This window comes from Aquila chrysaetos, chromosome 10 (assembly GCF_900496995.4).
Source record: "Aquila chrysaetos chrysaetos chromosome 10, bAquChr1.4, whole genome shotgun sequence".
Lineage (NCBI taxonomy): Eukaryota > Metazoa > Chordata > Aves > Accipitriformes > Accipitridae > Aquila > Aquila chrysaetos.
The window spans coordinates 25,412,986-25,425,824 of record NC_044013.1 but is presented as its reverse complement, the minus strand read 5'-3'; the positions used below and the strand labels follow the sequence as shown (position 1 = coordinate 25,425,824).

The 12,839-nt window shown below is 49.3% G+C and overlaps 1 protein-coding gene across 3 annotated transcripts in view; it reads right to left on the bottom strand.

Annotated features, from left to right (window-relative positions):
* Positions 1 to 884: 884 nt before the first annotated feature.
* Positions 885 to 12,839, bottom strand: part of GPC1 (glypican 1) — a 220,782-nt gene continuing 208,827 nt past the window's right edge. For 2 of the 3 annotated variants that reach the window (XM_030029161.2, XM_030029162.2), the window contains exons 5-9: positions 11,227 to 11,357; positions 7,970 to 8,089; positions 7,098 to 7,231; positions 5,745 to 5,920; positions 885 to 5,243 (exon numbers count right to left, since the gene is read on the bottom strand). In XM_030029161.2, the coding sequence (XP_029885021.1) occupies positions 5,026 to 5,243; positions 5,745 to 5,920; positions 7,098 to 7,231; positions 7,970 to 8,089; positions 11,227 to 11,357 (779 nt within the window). In that variant the 3' untranslated portion in view covers positions 885 to 5,025. The remainder of the gene's footprint in view (positions 5,244 to 5,744; positions 5,921 to 7,097; positions 7,232 to 7,969; positions 8,090 to 11,226; positions 11,358 to 12,839) is intronic. The other variant, XR_003925549.2, reaches the window with a different exon arrangement.

Sequence of the window (12,839 nt, the reverse complement as noted above, 5' to 3'; positions counted from 1 at the left end):
CGTAAGTGGCCATTACTTAAGATCATAATTAGAGAGGAGGCAAAGAAGGTGACTGGTCTGCAAACAACTTCGCCTAGGAGAAGACCAACATTTCTACACTTGTCGGTATTTATATAAATTTGTCCATGTGGTGCCTGAATAGGTGTAACTGTAGGACATGAAACTAAAGAAATACCTACTCACTCAGGGGTATCACTCAATTTATTAAATTTAAGTGATATTTGCTTCCAGGCAGATAGATACACTTTCAGCAGTTTCCAGTTATCAAGTCTCTCTTAGACACTTCACGAGCGGCTTTCGACGCATTACCTTGACTCCTGCATTCACCCACTTCTGGAATTGGATATGCAGAGCTCAAGGACAAACCTTTCTGCTGCATCGGTTCAGTCTCAGGCACATGCTTGAGATTAAACATCCACGTCACTGCGACAGCCCAGCGATCTGCTTCACTGTCTGTTAACACTACCAACAGCTGCACTAGTACAAGGCCATGGTAAATAATTAGCATAATACTTTGTAATGACAAATACTAAGGGTATTTCTGATTCCTTGCACTATTATGCCATGACTTTTTGTGCATCTATATGAGAAAGAACGTTTAGCATACTTGCTTCAATAACTAAAGTCAGGTTGGCCTTGTTTTGGCACACATGACCTCCACACAACCCTAGCAGTCGTTCCTCCAGATTACACAGAGTTGAATGCAGACAAACCCATAGCACCAACACTGGCATCAGCCCATTACAAACCCTGTGGCTGAAAGCAAGCTTCCATTCCTCAGGACTCCTAACCTGGCCTTTACCTGTGCTTTAACAAGGAAAAAGAAAGAAAACTCCAAACTCAGCTTAAATGGAGAAGAAATAAAACTGACCTGTAAATACAGATTTAAGTCTCCAGCCTTTTTATTTATACAAGGATTCAAAGAACATATTTCAACTTTAGATAAACAGTGCAAGAGAGTTACAAGTACCTTGGTAACAGAAAGAAATAGATAACTGTCCAGCTATGCCAATAAGTGAAATAATTCTTACTCCTGCAGGTAGAAATGCATCTGTTTAAAGCAAAGGTGGACTTTAGATATTTTGCTATACCTTAGCCCCTATCAAGCCCACCGGAAAACAACAGGCAGTTTGTCATTTGTAAATGATAAGTAGCTGCGCTCTCAAAGCCTTTTGAGACCCTCGCCCTTAGTTAAAACATACACATTATGGCACAAAAGAGCAGGCTGAAAGACAGAGACACTTGGAAATCCACTATTTCTGGTTCTCCTCTTTTCAGGGACAGGGGTCCTTGTTAATATTTTTTCCTAGACCATCACCCCGCTCCGCATCCCTGTGAAGTACAAGGCCTTTTCAAACCAGAACACCATGAATCACCATCTTGCTAACATCGAAGCAAACGTTCCTCCCCAGCCATCCCCGTTCCCCAGAGCTCCCCATTCACGTAACCAACCCACGGCAGCTGCCAGCCCCCGCCATGGCTGCAGCCCTCAGCCCCCCACCGCCGCGGGGCTGGGGAGGTTTGTCACAACAGTTTCGAGCAGGCAGTAGCCCAGGAAATGTCATTTATCAGCACTGAAAGGCCCCAGGCTCTGTGTCAGCCCGAGCGCAGGCTCAGGGCTTGTCTGGACCTGGGCTGACTTCAGCTTGTTGAGCCATGCCAGCGCTTGTCTAGCTGTCAGGTAACTATGGTTTGCTTTAGGTTTGCTTTAGTTTAGAGTGATACCAAGTCAATTACCTGGGGGAACTCGGCCGTTTCGGCTTCCCAGTGGAAGGTGGCACGGCCGAGCACTGCCCCGGCCACTGAATTGCAGCAGGTCGAGGAAACCGCTTCAGGGCAACGAAGAGAACAGAAAAACTTAATAACCAGGAACTGACAAAAAGCAGCAGTGTAGGCAGACTGTGTGAAAAGGTATACAAAATAAACCCAAGCAGACCCAGGGCTGAGGAGGGAGGAAGCGTCAACCCCAACATCATGCGCCTCCTGGCAAAGAGGGGGAAGAGCCCCCGGCACTGCCCTTGCCCGCCCGGGCAGACCTCGGGCTGCTGATGCTGGTCTGACCCCCAGCTCGGCTCCAGGAGGACTGAAGCAGTCGCCCTCGGGGCCCAGAGGGACACTGAAGTGGGAGCTCAACCCCAGCCAAAGGGGGAAGGCATCAGGAAGGGTTTCTCCCGCATAACAGTTTCTACTGTATCCTTGAGGCTTTGTCTTATTAATTTTGGACTATCGGGTTTTATTATTGTAACAAGACCAATAATTTGGGCTATTAAATTGTTAAAATATTAACTAGACAATCAGTAAATCCTTGGTTTCACATTTAAGGTGTTCTCCCCTTGGAACCCATAAGAAGCTTGTGAGGGTAACAGGCTGACAGCAAATGCTAACTGCACAGAAATGGAAATGACAAGGACTTCCCTTTCAGTCTCCCATTCTGCAAAGCAAAACATTGACCTCGGCATCCATGTGTTAAAACTCCAATCCAACCCAACCATTTTTTGAAGAGGGTACAATGTTTTAATGCCCCCCTCTCCCTTCTTTTTTTGCTTTGGATGTAAAGTTTCTGCAGGATTGGTTGTGGGGATTTCTGTAACTGAAGGCTAAATTTGTATTGGCGATTCTGGTTAAAAAAAAACCCAAACAAAAAAGATAGGAACTCTTTAGAGCAGTAAAAGTAACATGGAACTTGCCATATTTCTAGAAGTAAATAAATCTGTATAAATCTGTGACTTGTATTTATCCACTCCTGGGTTCTGATGGTTCTAGTGGCATTGTCTGTCCTTTAGCCAACGTCCAGCATCCTGGCTTTCATTTCTGGAACACTACCAGATTAGATCAGTTTTAACCTTACAAGGCGGTGAGTACAAGGCAGAAAGGATACCAAGTCAGTAACATTAGTCACTGTGACTTGGAGAAGCCAAGAAGTCAAAGCTGGCCTAAAATCTCTGCCTAGTTTGAGGTACCGTCAGTGTCATTACCTGGCCCCAGGTGGGACCCCTGCCCCAGGGAGGGCAGGCGATAAGCTCCCTCCGTGCCTGCCTGCACCGGCTTTTGGCGTTACCTTGCTCATGTTCTCATCTGCCCTTAAACTGCACATTCTAGAAACTGCTAATGTTACAAATGTTTTTTTTTTCCCTTTCTTAGTAAACAGCCAAACCCCAACCCCATAATGTTTGCTCACCCCAAAGACATGTCTCCTCTGGCAGGACAGAGGAGAAATGCTCAAACGTTTGCTGTGCAGACCAGTAAAGTAGGAGATAGATACACCTCTGCCCTCCCTCTCACCTGCAGTACAAACACATTTGAAACTCAAACCCAACCCCATATGAATGAAGCCCAACCCCTGGGCATGCTCTCGGCCCAACCAGTCACAGTGACTGTGTTGTATCTGTAACATCTGCTAAACCTACATCTCCAGCCGATGCTTGTCGTACCTGTCAGGTACAGAAGCCTTCTGGAAGCCCCGAAGCACACAGCCCTACAAGCACAGACACTCCTACAGCTACGTGAGGATATTTATATCTTTCACCGACCACCCCCAGTCTCAGAACCCGGCATGGAGTCCACCCTATCAAGCATTTCAGGGTTTAGGGCAGCCGCCCGTGTGACCCAGAGGCTGGCGTGTGGTGGGACGGGGCGGCAGAGGGTGAGCCTGGCCCTTCCCTGAGCCAAAATGGAGCTGCTGGCATGTGTCTGACCCGCTGTCTCACCCTGTCCCTGCAGTGGTTAGGGAAGGTGCGTGGGAGGATGGGGAAGGGACAGGGAAAGCGGGAATTCACTTAAAAACCTACAATGCAACAGCAAGAAATGCCAAAAGAAAAAAATATCTCAAACAGAACATGTCCCGTCCTCACATGCCCCCCTGGTAGGTGCTACCTTGAGTCAGTCTCCTGGGTAGGGACACTGCCCAGGGCTAATCACTACCAGCCCCTCTCTGCCCTAAGGCAGCTCCCTGGGGGGGGTCACTCCTGCACGTGCCCGGTGTGAGCTCTCACAACCAGTTGCAATGCTCCAGTTAGTAAAAAGTCCCTGTTCTTTCTTTTTACCAAAAAAAAAAAAAAAGAGATTCCCATCCACAGCTGGGGCCAGAGGAGGAGGAGGAGGAGGCAGCACAACTGCCTGTCAAGTGGAGAATCCTACTGTGCATATTTTCATCTCTCTGTTACCTATGACGGTACTGCACTGCAGGTAGAAATTGGACCATTAACACTTGGGTAAAAAATGGCTTTCCAACTAGCATGCAAAGAAAAAATACCCCCAAACCCCAACCCCTAACACTCATTCCCAGTCACTTAGATGTAGGAGACCTACATTTCAAATTGTCGTCAGCTACGAGCTCTAGTCAAGAAACCCACTTGTGACCTTTCCAAAGAAAAAGGGAGTTCTGCGTTTTTGGGTCCAACAGCCACTGCCAAACTGTTTCAGTTCAACCCACCAAACCTGCTCACGCTCCTACGTATGCCACTGGAAGTGAAGGGCCATCTCTGCCGGCCTAGGAAGTACAGAGGAAAAACCTGAAAGAGACCCTGAATGCAGCACTTGAGCAGCGCTGACCATCTCAGTATCTCTGCGTTACGAAGTGGCGTTGCTCTCGGCGTCATCTTGCTTTCAGCAGCTGTATGGTAAGCAGCGCTCTGGCCAGCAGCTGGGTAACTAGATCAGGGCAATTGCGTATTCCACGGGAGGCAGAAGAGCTGCCCTCGGAGGGGCCGGCTGGGTTCCCCCTGGAGGCCTCTCTGCAAAGGCTTGTTTCAGCCTCAAGAGCCAGTTTGTGGCAATAACAAAAGTAAAACAATGAGGTACGGAAAGAAGGGCCCAGCATTGGGGAAAAGACCAAGAAAGAAGAAAACAGCTCGAGCACTGCCAGAAATAGCAAACAACTGAAACCTTTTTCTCCTCCCTCTTTTTTTTTTTTTTTTGTTGCCAAGGTGAATTAAATATGTCCTTTGGTTGGTTGGTTGGTTTGTTGGTTGGTTTTGGCAAAGTGAAGCCCCCGGCCGCAGTCTCTTTCCTGGCTGTGCTAGTGAGTTACCGCCACAAGTGCTGCGTGGCAATGAAAGCCACCGAAAGGAGGAGGAGGAAGGCAGAAGGCAAAGATCTGCTGCTGGCCCCATTAATGCCGTGTCCAGACTGCTTAGGAATAGCATGCGTTTCTGGCTGCCTGGTGCTGGGGCTCTTAGAAAGTCTTTTGCCGCAGACGTCGTCAGGACAGCTGTCACCACTTCCAGAGCCGCTCATGTCATCACCTGTGCAGAGACAAACATGGTGTGAGCCCTGACTGCCTTCCTTATGACCGGTGATGTCCCTGCCTTCCCCTTGCTGCAACGCCAGGGAGCTCTGGTCACCAGCCCTGCCCTGGCCACCTCCTCCTCTCTGCATCCCCCACTATGGGATGCAAGCCCATACCTGATCTCCAGCTGACTTGAACCACCCGCTGCTGCAGCAGCTGGAAACCTCTGGAGCAGACAGGAGCAGTGGCCCTGTCAACAGGGCTGGACCGGGACTGCAGGGAGCACCTGAGGTTTCAGTAAGGTGCTGAGAGCAGCACAGCCTCCAGCCACCCCAGCAAGTCGGCTGCACTCGAACAGATCCTCTGCAGCCCTGAGCCAAAAGCCAGGTGGCCACAACCCCTCTCTGCTGTCAGGGCCCAGCTGCAGGGCCCGCATGGAGGCCCACGCAGGCTGCCAAGGGCTGACTGCTCAGCCCCCCTCGCCTGCCGTGCACCTCACCGGTTCTGCTAAACTCACTTGCGTCTTGGAAATCCACATCATTCCCAATGTTAGCGTTGCCCAGCCGGTTTGTCATGATCTTTAGCTGCATGATTTGCTGGCGAATGGTCATATCTGGCTTGGTGATGTCCACCTCTACCTCTGGGTTGTTAATCTGATTAGCTAAGCCGTCCCCCATCACTTCAGGCAGGTAACTGTGAAGGAAGGTGACAGGTTTAGATGTCTCCCCCCAGCTAAGCTCACCTCGCCCCGTTACAGACACCAGTGATAACCCAGCCTCTTTGAACCCCAGAGAAGCTGCAGTCAGTGGTGTTGGCTCCATATGCTGGTGTTTGCTGCGAGGCAGCCAGCTCTACGGATGGGCGAGCCACGCTGCTGTGGCCAGACCCCATCAGAGCCTGGGGCTCGCCCCGAGGCCACCTCAGCTTGCAGGAGGTGGTGGCCTTGCAGCATCACTGTCCCAGCATGGTGAGGGGTCTCCTGCAGGAAAGACTGTGCACAGGGCTGAGGGGTTGCTGCAGCTGGTACCTGTGGAGCCACAGTGACACTCCCCTATGGAAAAGCTCTGTCCATATGGGAAGCCGAGGAGCACCTTCATCCCTGCCTTGGTTAAACCCTGTGGGGACAGACACCCTGGCATGACTGAATGCCCTCAGCCCAGTATGAGCAGACACGTCCCCGGGGAAGCTTCAGTTAACTGGGAGCTGTCCATCAGCAAACAGAGCTGCGCAGTGCCCTGGCCCATCTGCTCCTGCAGATCTGTGGCACTGCTGGCAACGACGTGAAATATGGAAGAACGAAAGGCGCCGGCTCCAGGCTGGCAGAGACCAGCCCAGCAGGTCCATGGAGAGGAGCGGAGAAAGGTGCATGTCCAGCAGCTGCCCGTCTCCCCTTACAGGCATCCTTTAAATGTCAGCCATCAGTGGGAGGTGTTTCTGCAGTTGTTTGATGTCACCTGGGTGCCTCCTCTCATGAGGGAACAGCATTTCAGAGCAGGTATGGATAGAAACACACGTATGCAATTCTCAGCAACAGCTCTGGAGTTTGTGAGGTAAATCCAGCCCTTCTGCCTTCTGAGTGTACAAGGAATTGCAAAACTGCTTTGCTAGTACAAAACTACACAGTTATTTCATGGCAACTGCATTTCAATACTTAACCCTCCAACACACAGCAAAATGACAACAGGCTTGACATTCCCAGGTACCAGCATTCAGGCATTCAGGAAATGCAGCATTCCTGTGGACAGGGACAGGCCTTTTGGCTCAGTCTGAACAAGTGGGGCTGGCTGAGGTGATGCATAAGTGCCTTTTATCAAACGCTCCCTCTCTCACCCCAGAACATGCCAGGATAGCACCTTGACCCTCTCCATACCTGCCCTTGGTCATCCCGTTCCAACACTTGTCATCTGCTGCTGAGCTGGCCATTACTTTTTTGCTGCATAGGCTGCTGGGCAGGGTGATCCAGTAAGTCTTGAGAGCTGTCAGGTTCCCTTTGGCATCTAAAACCTGTAAACAAAGAGGATGCTCAGGGCTAGGAGAGTTCTGGGGCACCCCAGGGCTGTGGAAAGGACAAGGATTCTGCCTATTTTCTGTTGTTTTACCACCACAAAGTGTTTTTATGCAGATGGGGATGTGTCACCAACCTTCCCCTAAAGACCAACCGTCAACCCAAGCACCCAAGGCTGAAGGTTACATACTAAGGACTCTGCTGGTACCATAAGATTAACCAGGAGAAGATCATCTTTTGGGCCATGAGGGCAATGCTGAGAAGCAGCCTTGGTGGAAGCCAGCAGGGCTGTGCCAGGGTGGGACAGGCCGGTGTCTGTGAATGAGGAGCCTCTGAAATGTGGGACCGTGGCAGATCCCGCAGCTCACCATCCACAGAATCCAAAATCTCCATAGAGGAGGACTTTTGGCCCCAGTATCCAGGCTGGACGGCCTGAGGCTGAATGACAGCAATGGCAAGGAGCCTGTTCAGATAAGTTTGGCACCAAATCCCTGAGAAATTGGTTATCAGCAACCTAGATCCCAACGTTGTGCCAAGGCAAGATCAGATCTGCTTAGGTCATGCCAGCACTCGCTGATCTGATCTTCAGAGTCACCAAAAAAGGCGATTCAGCCACCTGCGGGGTGGTCTGACCCGACCCACAGGACCCAGTGCTGCGTAGGCTGGGCTCCCAGGGCTCCCAAGGGAAGCAGTGCACCGGCACACCAGCAGGGAGGGAGCTTTGGAGGCAAACTCACCAGCATCTCCAGTGCTTGCGCAGAGGATTTTGCTTCCAATGCAACCTTCCCCCTCCTTTTCTTGTCATCGCTGCTGGAGCCTTTTGTGCTGATTTTGGGATTTCCACAGCCTTGGAAAACCTGAAAAACAAACCAAACTCTGTCCCATGTTTTGATACTATGTCTTTAATTAATTAGCTCTCCACAGTTATGGTTTTTTTTTTTCTTCTTAAGTATGTTTATGTTTCCTACCTGCAAGATCTCCGAGATTCTGGCTTAGTTTCTGGTCAGGTTACTCTTGTGCCAGGATGTGTTTTCAGTAACACGGTAACATGTGTTACCGTAACTAGTTTTGACTACCTCTATCAAGCAAAATGTTCAGCACTAACCCAAAATTAGCACATGTTTTTGGATGAGTCACCAATGTTGATATTAAATTATTTCTAGCAATTTTATCTGTTCCTATTATGATTGAAAAATAAAATTCTGGGAAGAACAAGATGGGAGTTGCTCACACTTATTACACCAGTGGTGTGGGCTTCAAGGTTGCAGAGCATGTGAGCTTCATTGATTTGGACAACAGATTGAGGTGGGACTACCCCAATGACTCTTACAATTGGCACCCACACTCAGCAAATGAATGCCTCCTCCAACCAGGGGAGTGCAAAGACAGTAGATGTGTCATATCTGTCAGGTTGGATGTTTCAGGGGCAAATGAGGAAGCAGAACTGATTTACCTCCTAACTTTGGGTACCTCCCATCATCCTAACTACCTGCCCAGGCGTGCTTTGTAGCCAAAGGAGAGCAGAAGCGCTTTGAAGGTACAAATCCTCAGACTTTGCCTCTAGGAGGAAAGGAAGGGTGCCCTGGAAGCACTTGTTTCTCCCAGTCTCTGCATGATCAGTCCAGGCAATGACACCTCCGCTGCAGATAGCCAGTGCTCAGGCAACTGAGCCTTACTGTGGCAGGTGGAAGGAGTGCTCAGACAGCCAGATTTAATGAAGCATCAAAGGTCAGGAGGGCCTTTGCACTGTCAGTTTGATTCAGAAAACACCAGCCTTTACAAAGAAAGCCATCTGATTCGAAAACATGGCTCCAAGCTTGTTGTGGTTACCAAGGTGCTGTTAGAAGCTATCGATAAATTCAACTTTGCACGGTGTCCCCTTAAAGCAGAGAAATCAAGACCTCAGACAGGAGCACTGCTGATGTAGCTTGTGCCAGCTGCTGAATGCTTTTGCTAGTGGATTCTGACAGCCATCAGCAAAGTCCTAATCTCGGCAAGAATCCCTTTGGTGACAGTGGGTCTCATTGGTGTGTCTGAGGGACATTCAGACTAGAAAGCCCCCTCCTGGGATGCACTGAACTGCTGACCAGATGCATCCAACGACTATGGCAGTTCAGCACCAAGCCAATTTGTTCATCCGTCTCCTTTGCTTCATGCAAAAAGCCCCGCCTTGACAACTGCATGTAGAGCATTTTCAAGTTGGTTCTACCAAAATAAAACCAGTTTGGTTTCACTGCTGTATCTTTCTTATTGGCTTATTACTGTTGTTAGCAGGATACAACTCTTTCAGGGGGTAAAAGCCCTGGGACGTCTCCAGGACAGTGGCTGTTGTAGCAGCTGCAGCACAGCATGGTATCAAGGCAATCCTCTTGCCAGCCCGAGGGGTTTAGGTGAGCAACACCCATTACTGATGGAGAGAACGTGTGTCCTGCAGACTGAGGTGATCAATAGTTTCCTGCATAGTGACTGCAAATAGACATTTGCAGCCTTTGATAGCTCCTGCTGCCTAAAATCCATCAGAGAGCCACAGGGAGCGAGGGCGAGTGCAAGGAAGCGCAAGAGTGCTCCGTGGTGCAGTGAACACAGGGCTCAGTACCAAAAGTGTTTCTTTCCAGTTTTTCCCCAGATCCCAGGAAAACCCATGGTTGAGGGTGTCACTGGGTCCAAGGGCCACTTCTGGCTCTTCTCGCAAATGGCAGACAGTGCCCTCGCTCTAGGCTGGCAATGTTCGAAAGCCTGCTGCCCTCGGCCCTGAGAGAGAAGACTCCCAGGACTGGCCTCAGCCAGTCCTGAGCTCATCTGACAATGATATCCATTACCTGATCACTTTGCCATGCTCAAAACCAGAGCTTAGAGCTGCAGCAATTTGCAGCTCTAGACGTCTGCTGCCAGTGTCACCAGCAAAGACTCCCATGTTCACCTGGTCACCAGATCATACTGAGAAGCTTATCAAACATGTTTGGTTGCTCCAGTCAAACACCAGTTAGACTATTTACTCCTTTTCATTTTACCAGATTTACTATATGCCCCTCGGAAACACCTTTCTTTGCAGATGATGCCATGTTTTCCCACATCATGGGCTTGCTTTTATGTGGACAACCTCAGTCTCACCTAACAAGGGAAGAAAGAATATGGCCTTTCATGTCAGAAAAGAAACCTAAACGAGTACTTGGATGTATGCTGCTGTTAGTGCTTTGACATGTGCCAGTGAATTCCTGCTTGGCTAAGCAATACTTCTGGCCCTTCCCTTCTCCAAGACCCAGTTAGGACCTGCCCTGCTTCTTTCATCTGCATCTCTGCCCTAACTGTGGGATAGCTGCAGGACTTGGGGAATGTCTGGGCAAAAAGCAGAAGCCCTGGAGGGCTGTTTTTGTTCCCAAAGCTTCTCCTACCTGCAGCTACAGAGGTGATTGTGGTTAAGTGGATAAAGATAACTAAAAATAGAAGACCAATAGAAAAGAGATTCATGATATACTTCTTGGAAGACAGGTGATCATCAGAAGAGCCTGTTTTTTACTCTCCAGATGGACTGCCAGATTGTACCTCTGTCCCACAGATACAACCTGATAGCCCAGTGTTTCCACTGCAGAACATCCCCCCAGGGCAGGTTAAAGTAGCTGCCTTCTGTCACTAGGGACTGTGCACTTTCCGTAAATGCCTCAGCTCAGCCAAAATACTTCAGGACTCTTCAGACACAGAGGCACCTGACAGCAAATGGCACCATACCTCCCACAGTTACTGCATATGCAGTCCCACCTTGTGTGTCTGTACCTAAAGGAGGCTGGCTGGATGTGGCAAGGAGGAATATTTGGAAACATTTGAGAAGGCTTTTGCCTGTGTAAGATGGGTGGTTTCCTATCATTAAAAGAGTGAGCATTTGATTCCCTTCATCCTTCATCTCCTTTAGTTCAGTTGAATAGTGAGAACAAAAAACATTTGGTCCTGGCAGTTACATGCGGTGTATTCTCAGCCAGGCACCGGCACACGCGCTTACCTTGGCTGTGATTGAATCTTTGTTTTCTTGCAAGTTAGAAATTGCTTCAGCGATCCTCATGTGAATGGTCCCTATTACGGTGTCTACGTTGTAAGGTCCATCAATCCGATCGGCCACTACGACCAGGGAATCTAGTAAAACAAGACAGAGACATCTCATCAGACTCTGTACAAACCGAGTTAAAGATCATGCTCATGCTGGGCGGGATAAGCTATTGGCCCCTCAGCAGGCTTGTTGGGAGACATCTCTCCATTTTCACTGCTGCCCAAGTGCATGCTCGTTTTCCTCTGACATGGGACAGCTGTCCCTTCCCAGCACATAGGTAAAGCCACCCTCAGTGGCAGAGGAACAGAGGTCACCTCCTGCAAACGGTAAATGCAACCTGTATTCACACAAAGTGACCAACATTTCCTGGGGCGCTACAGAAAGGAAAAATGGAAAATTGGTGCAGAAATATTAAGTAATGCATAGCAATACTTAGCCCTAACCCTCCTAACTCATTGCATGTCTTCAGCAAAGCACTGCAGACAGCAGAAAGTGGGAGAATTGGGGTCAATAAAGTGCCAAAGGTACAGGATATGGGCAATAGCTTCTGTGGCAGCGAAGGAGTGAGAAAAGGAGTAGTTCTTCTCACCATCACCTCTGGAAGGACAACATGTGACCAGCCAGGGAAATACCAGGCTACGAAGGTAGAGAAGCAGACCAAAATGCCCACAACTAAAATGGTAAACATGACAGGGAGTGACTGAGGGGTGCCTCGATCTCAGCTCCTCTTACCTTGGAAAGCTCTGATGTCCAAGTGCTCCTGCCTGGCCTGGAAGCTCCTGCCTTGATGGCTGCTTTGGGACAGTGCTTGGCTTACAAAAAAATTGCCAAGCTCTGCCTGCCTCCAGAGATGATTCTCAACACTCCAGTTGGGTCTAAAGCAAGGACAGACTATACGCTCACAGGGCTCGGGGCACTGGGGAATGGCACTGCAGAGGAAAGCTGACATCCTTGCTGTCCAGCGAGATTTAAATAGGATCTCAGGGCAAGGCCAAAACTGGGTTTGGACATCTAAAACGGGATCTTAACCAGGTCTGACTTTGCCAGTCAAAAATTCTGAACCTGAAAGTCACTGCTATGCTGCTGCTGCTGCCTCAGTTTCCTACCACTTGTGCTTTAGTAGCCCGGAGGCCAGGCTGTGCATAAGCTTCATCATTGGCATTCAGTTACATGTGATCCCCGATGGCTCCAGTGTGGTCTGTGTTCCCCAGGGCACACCAGAAACCTCTTGGCAGGACAAGGGATCTGTCAGAGCGCTGGAGTGGCCTGTGCTTATCTGGAATTGAAAGTGCTTCATGTTCCTGTGGCCTTGCCACATAGAAGAAAAGAAATGCAATGGCTTCATGTTGGTTCTCCTCTACACAAAAAGGGTCAAATCCCAGGGTCTAGGTTGGCGATCCGTACCATTTGTAAATGGAGTTATTCATTAGGAGTGATTAATTCTTCTGTCCTAAATCCTGATACCTCACCCATCAGCCTGGCTGCAGACTGTCACAGCAGATGGTGTGATGCTGCAGAAAAGCTTATTCAGCATGAGTTTGTACTGCCAACATTATTCATGAGCAATG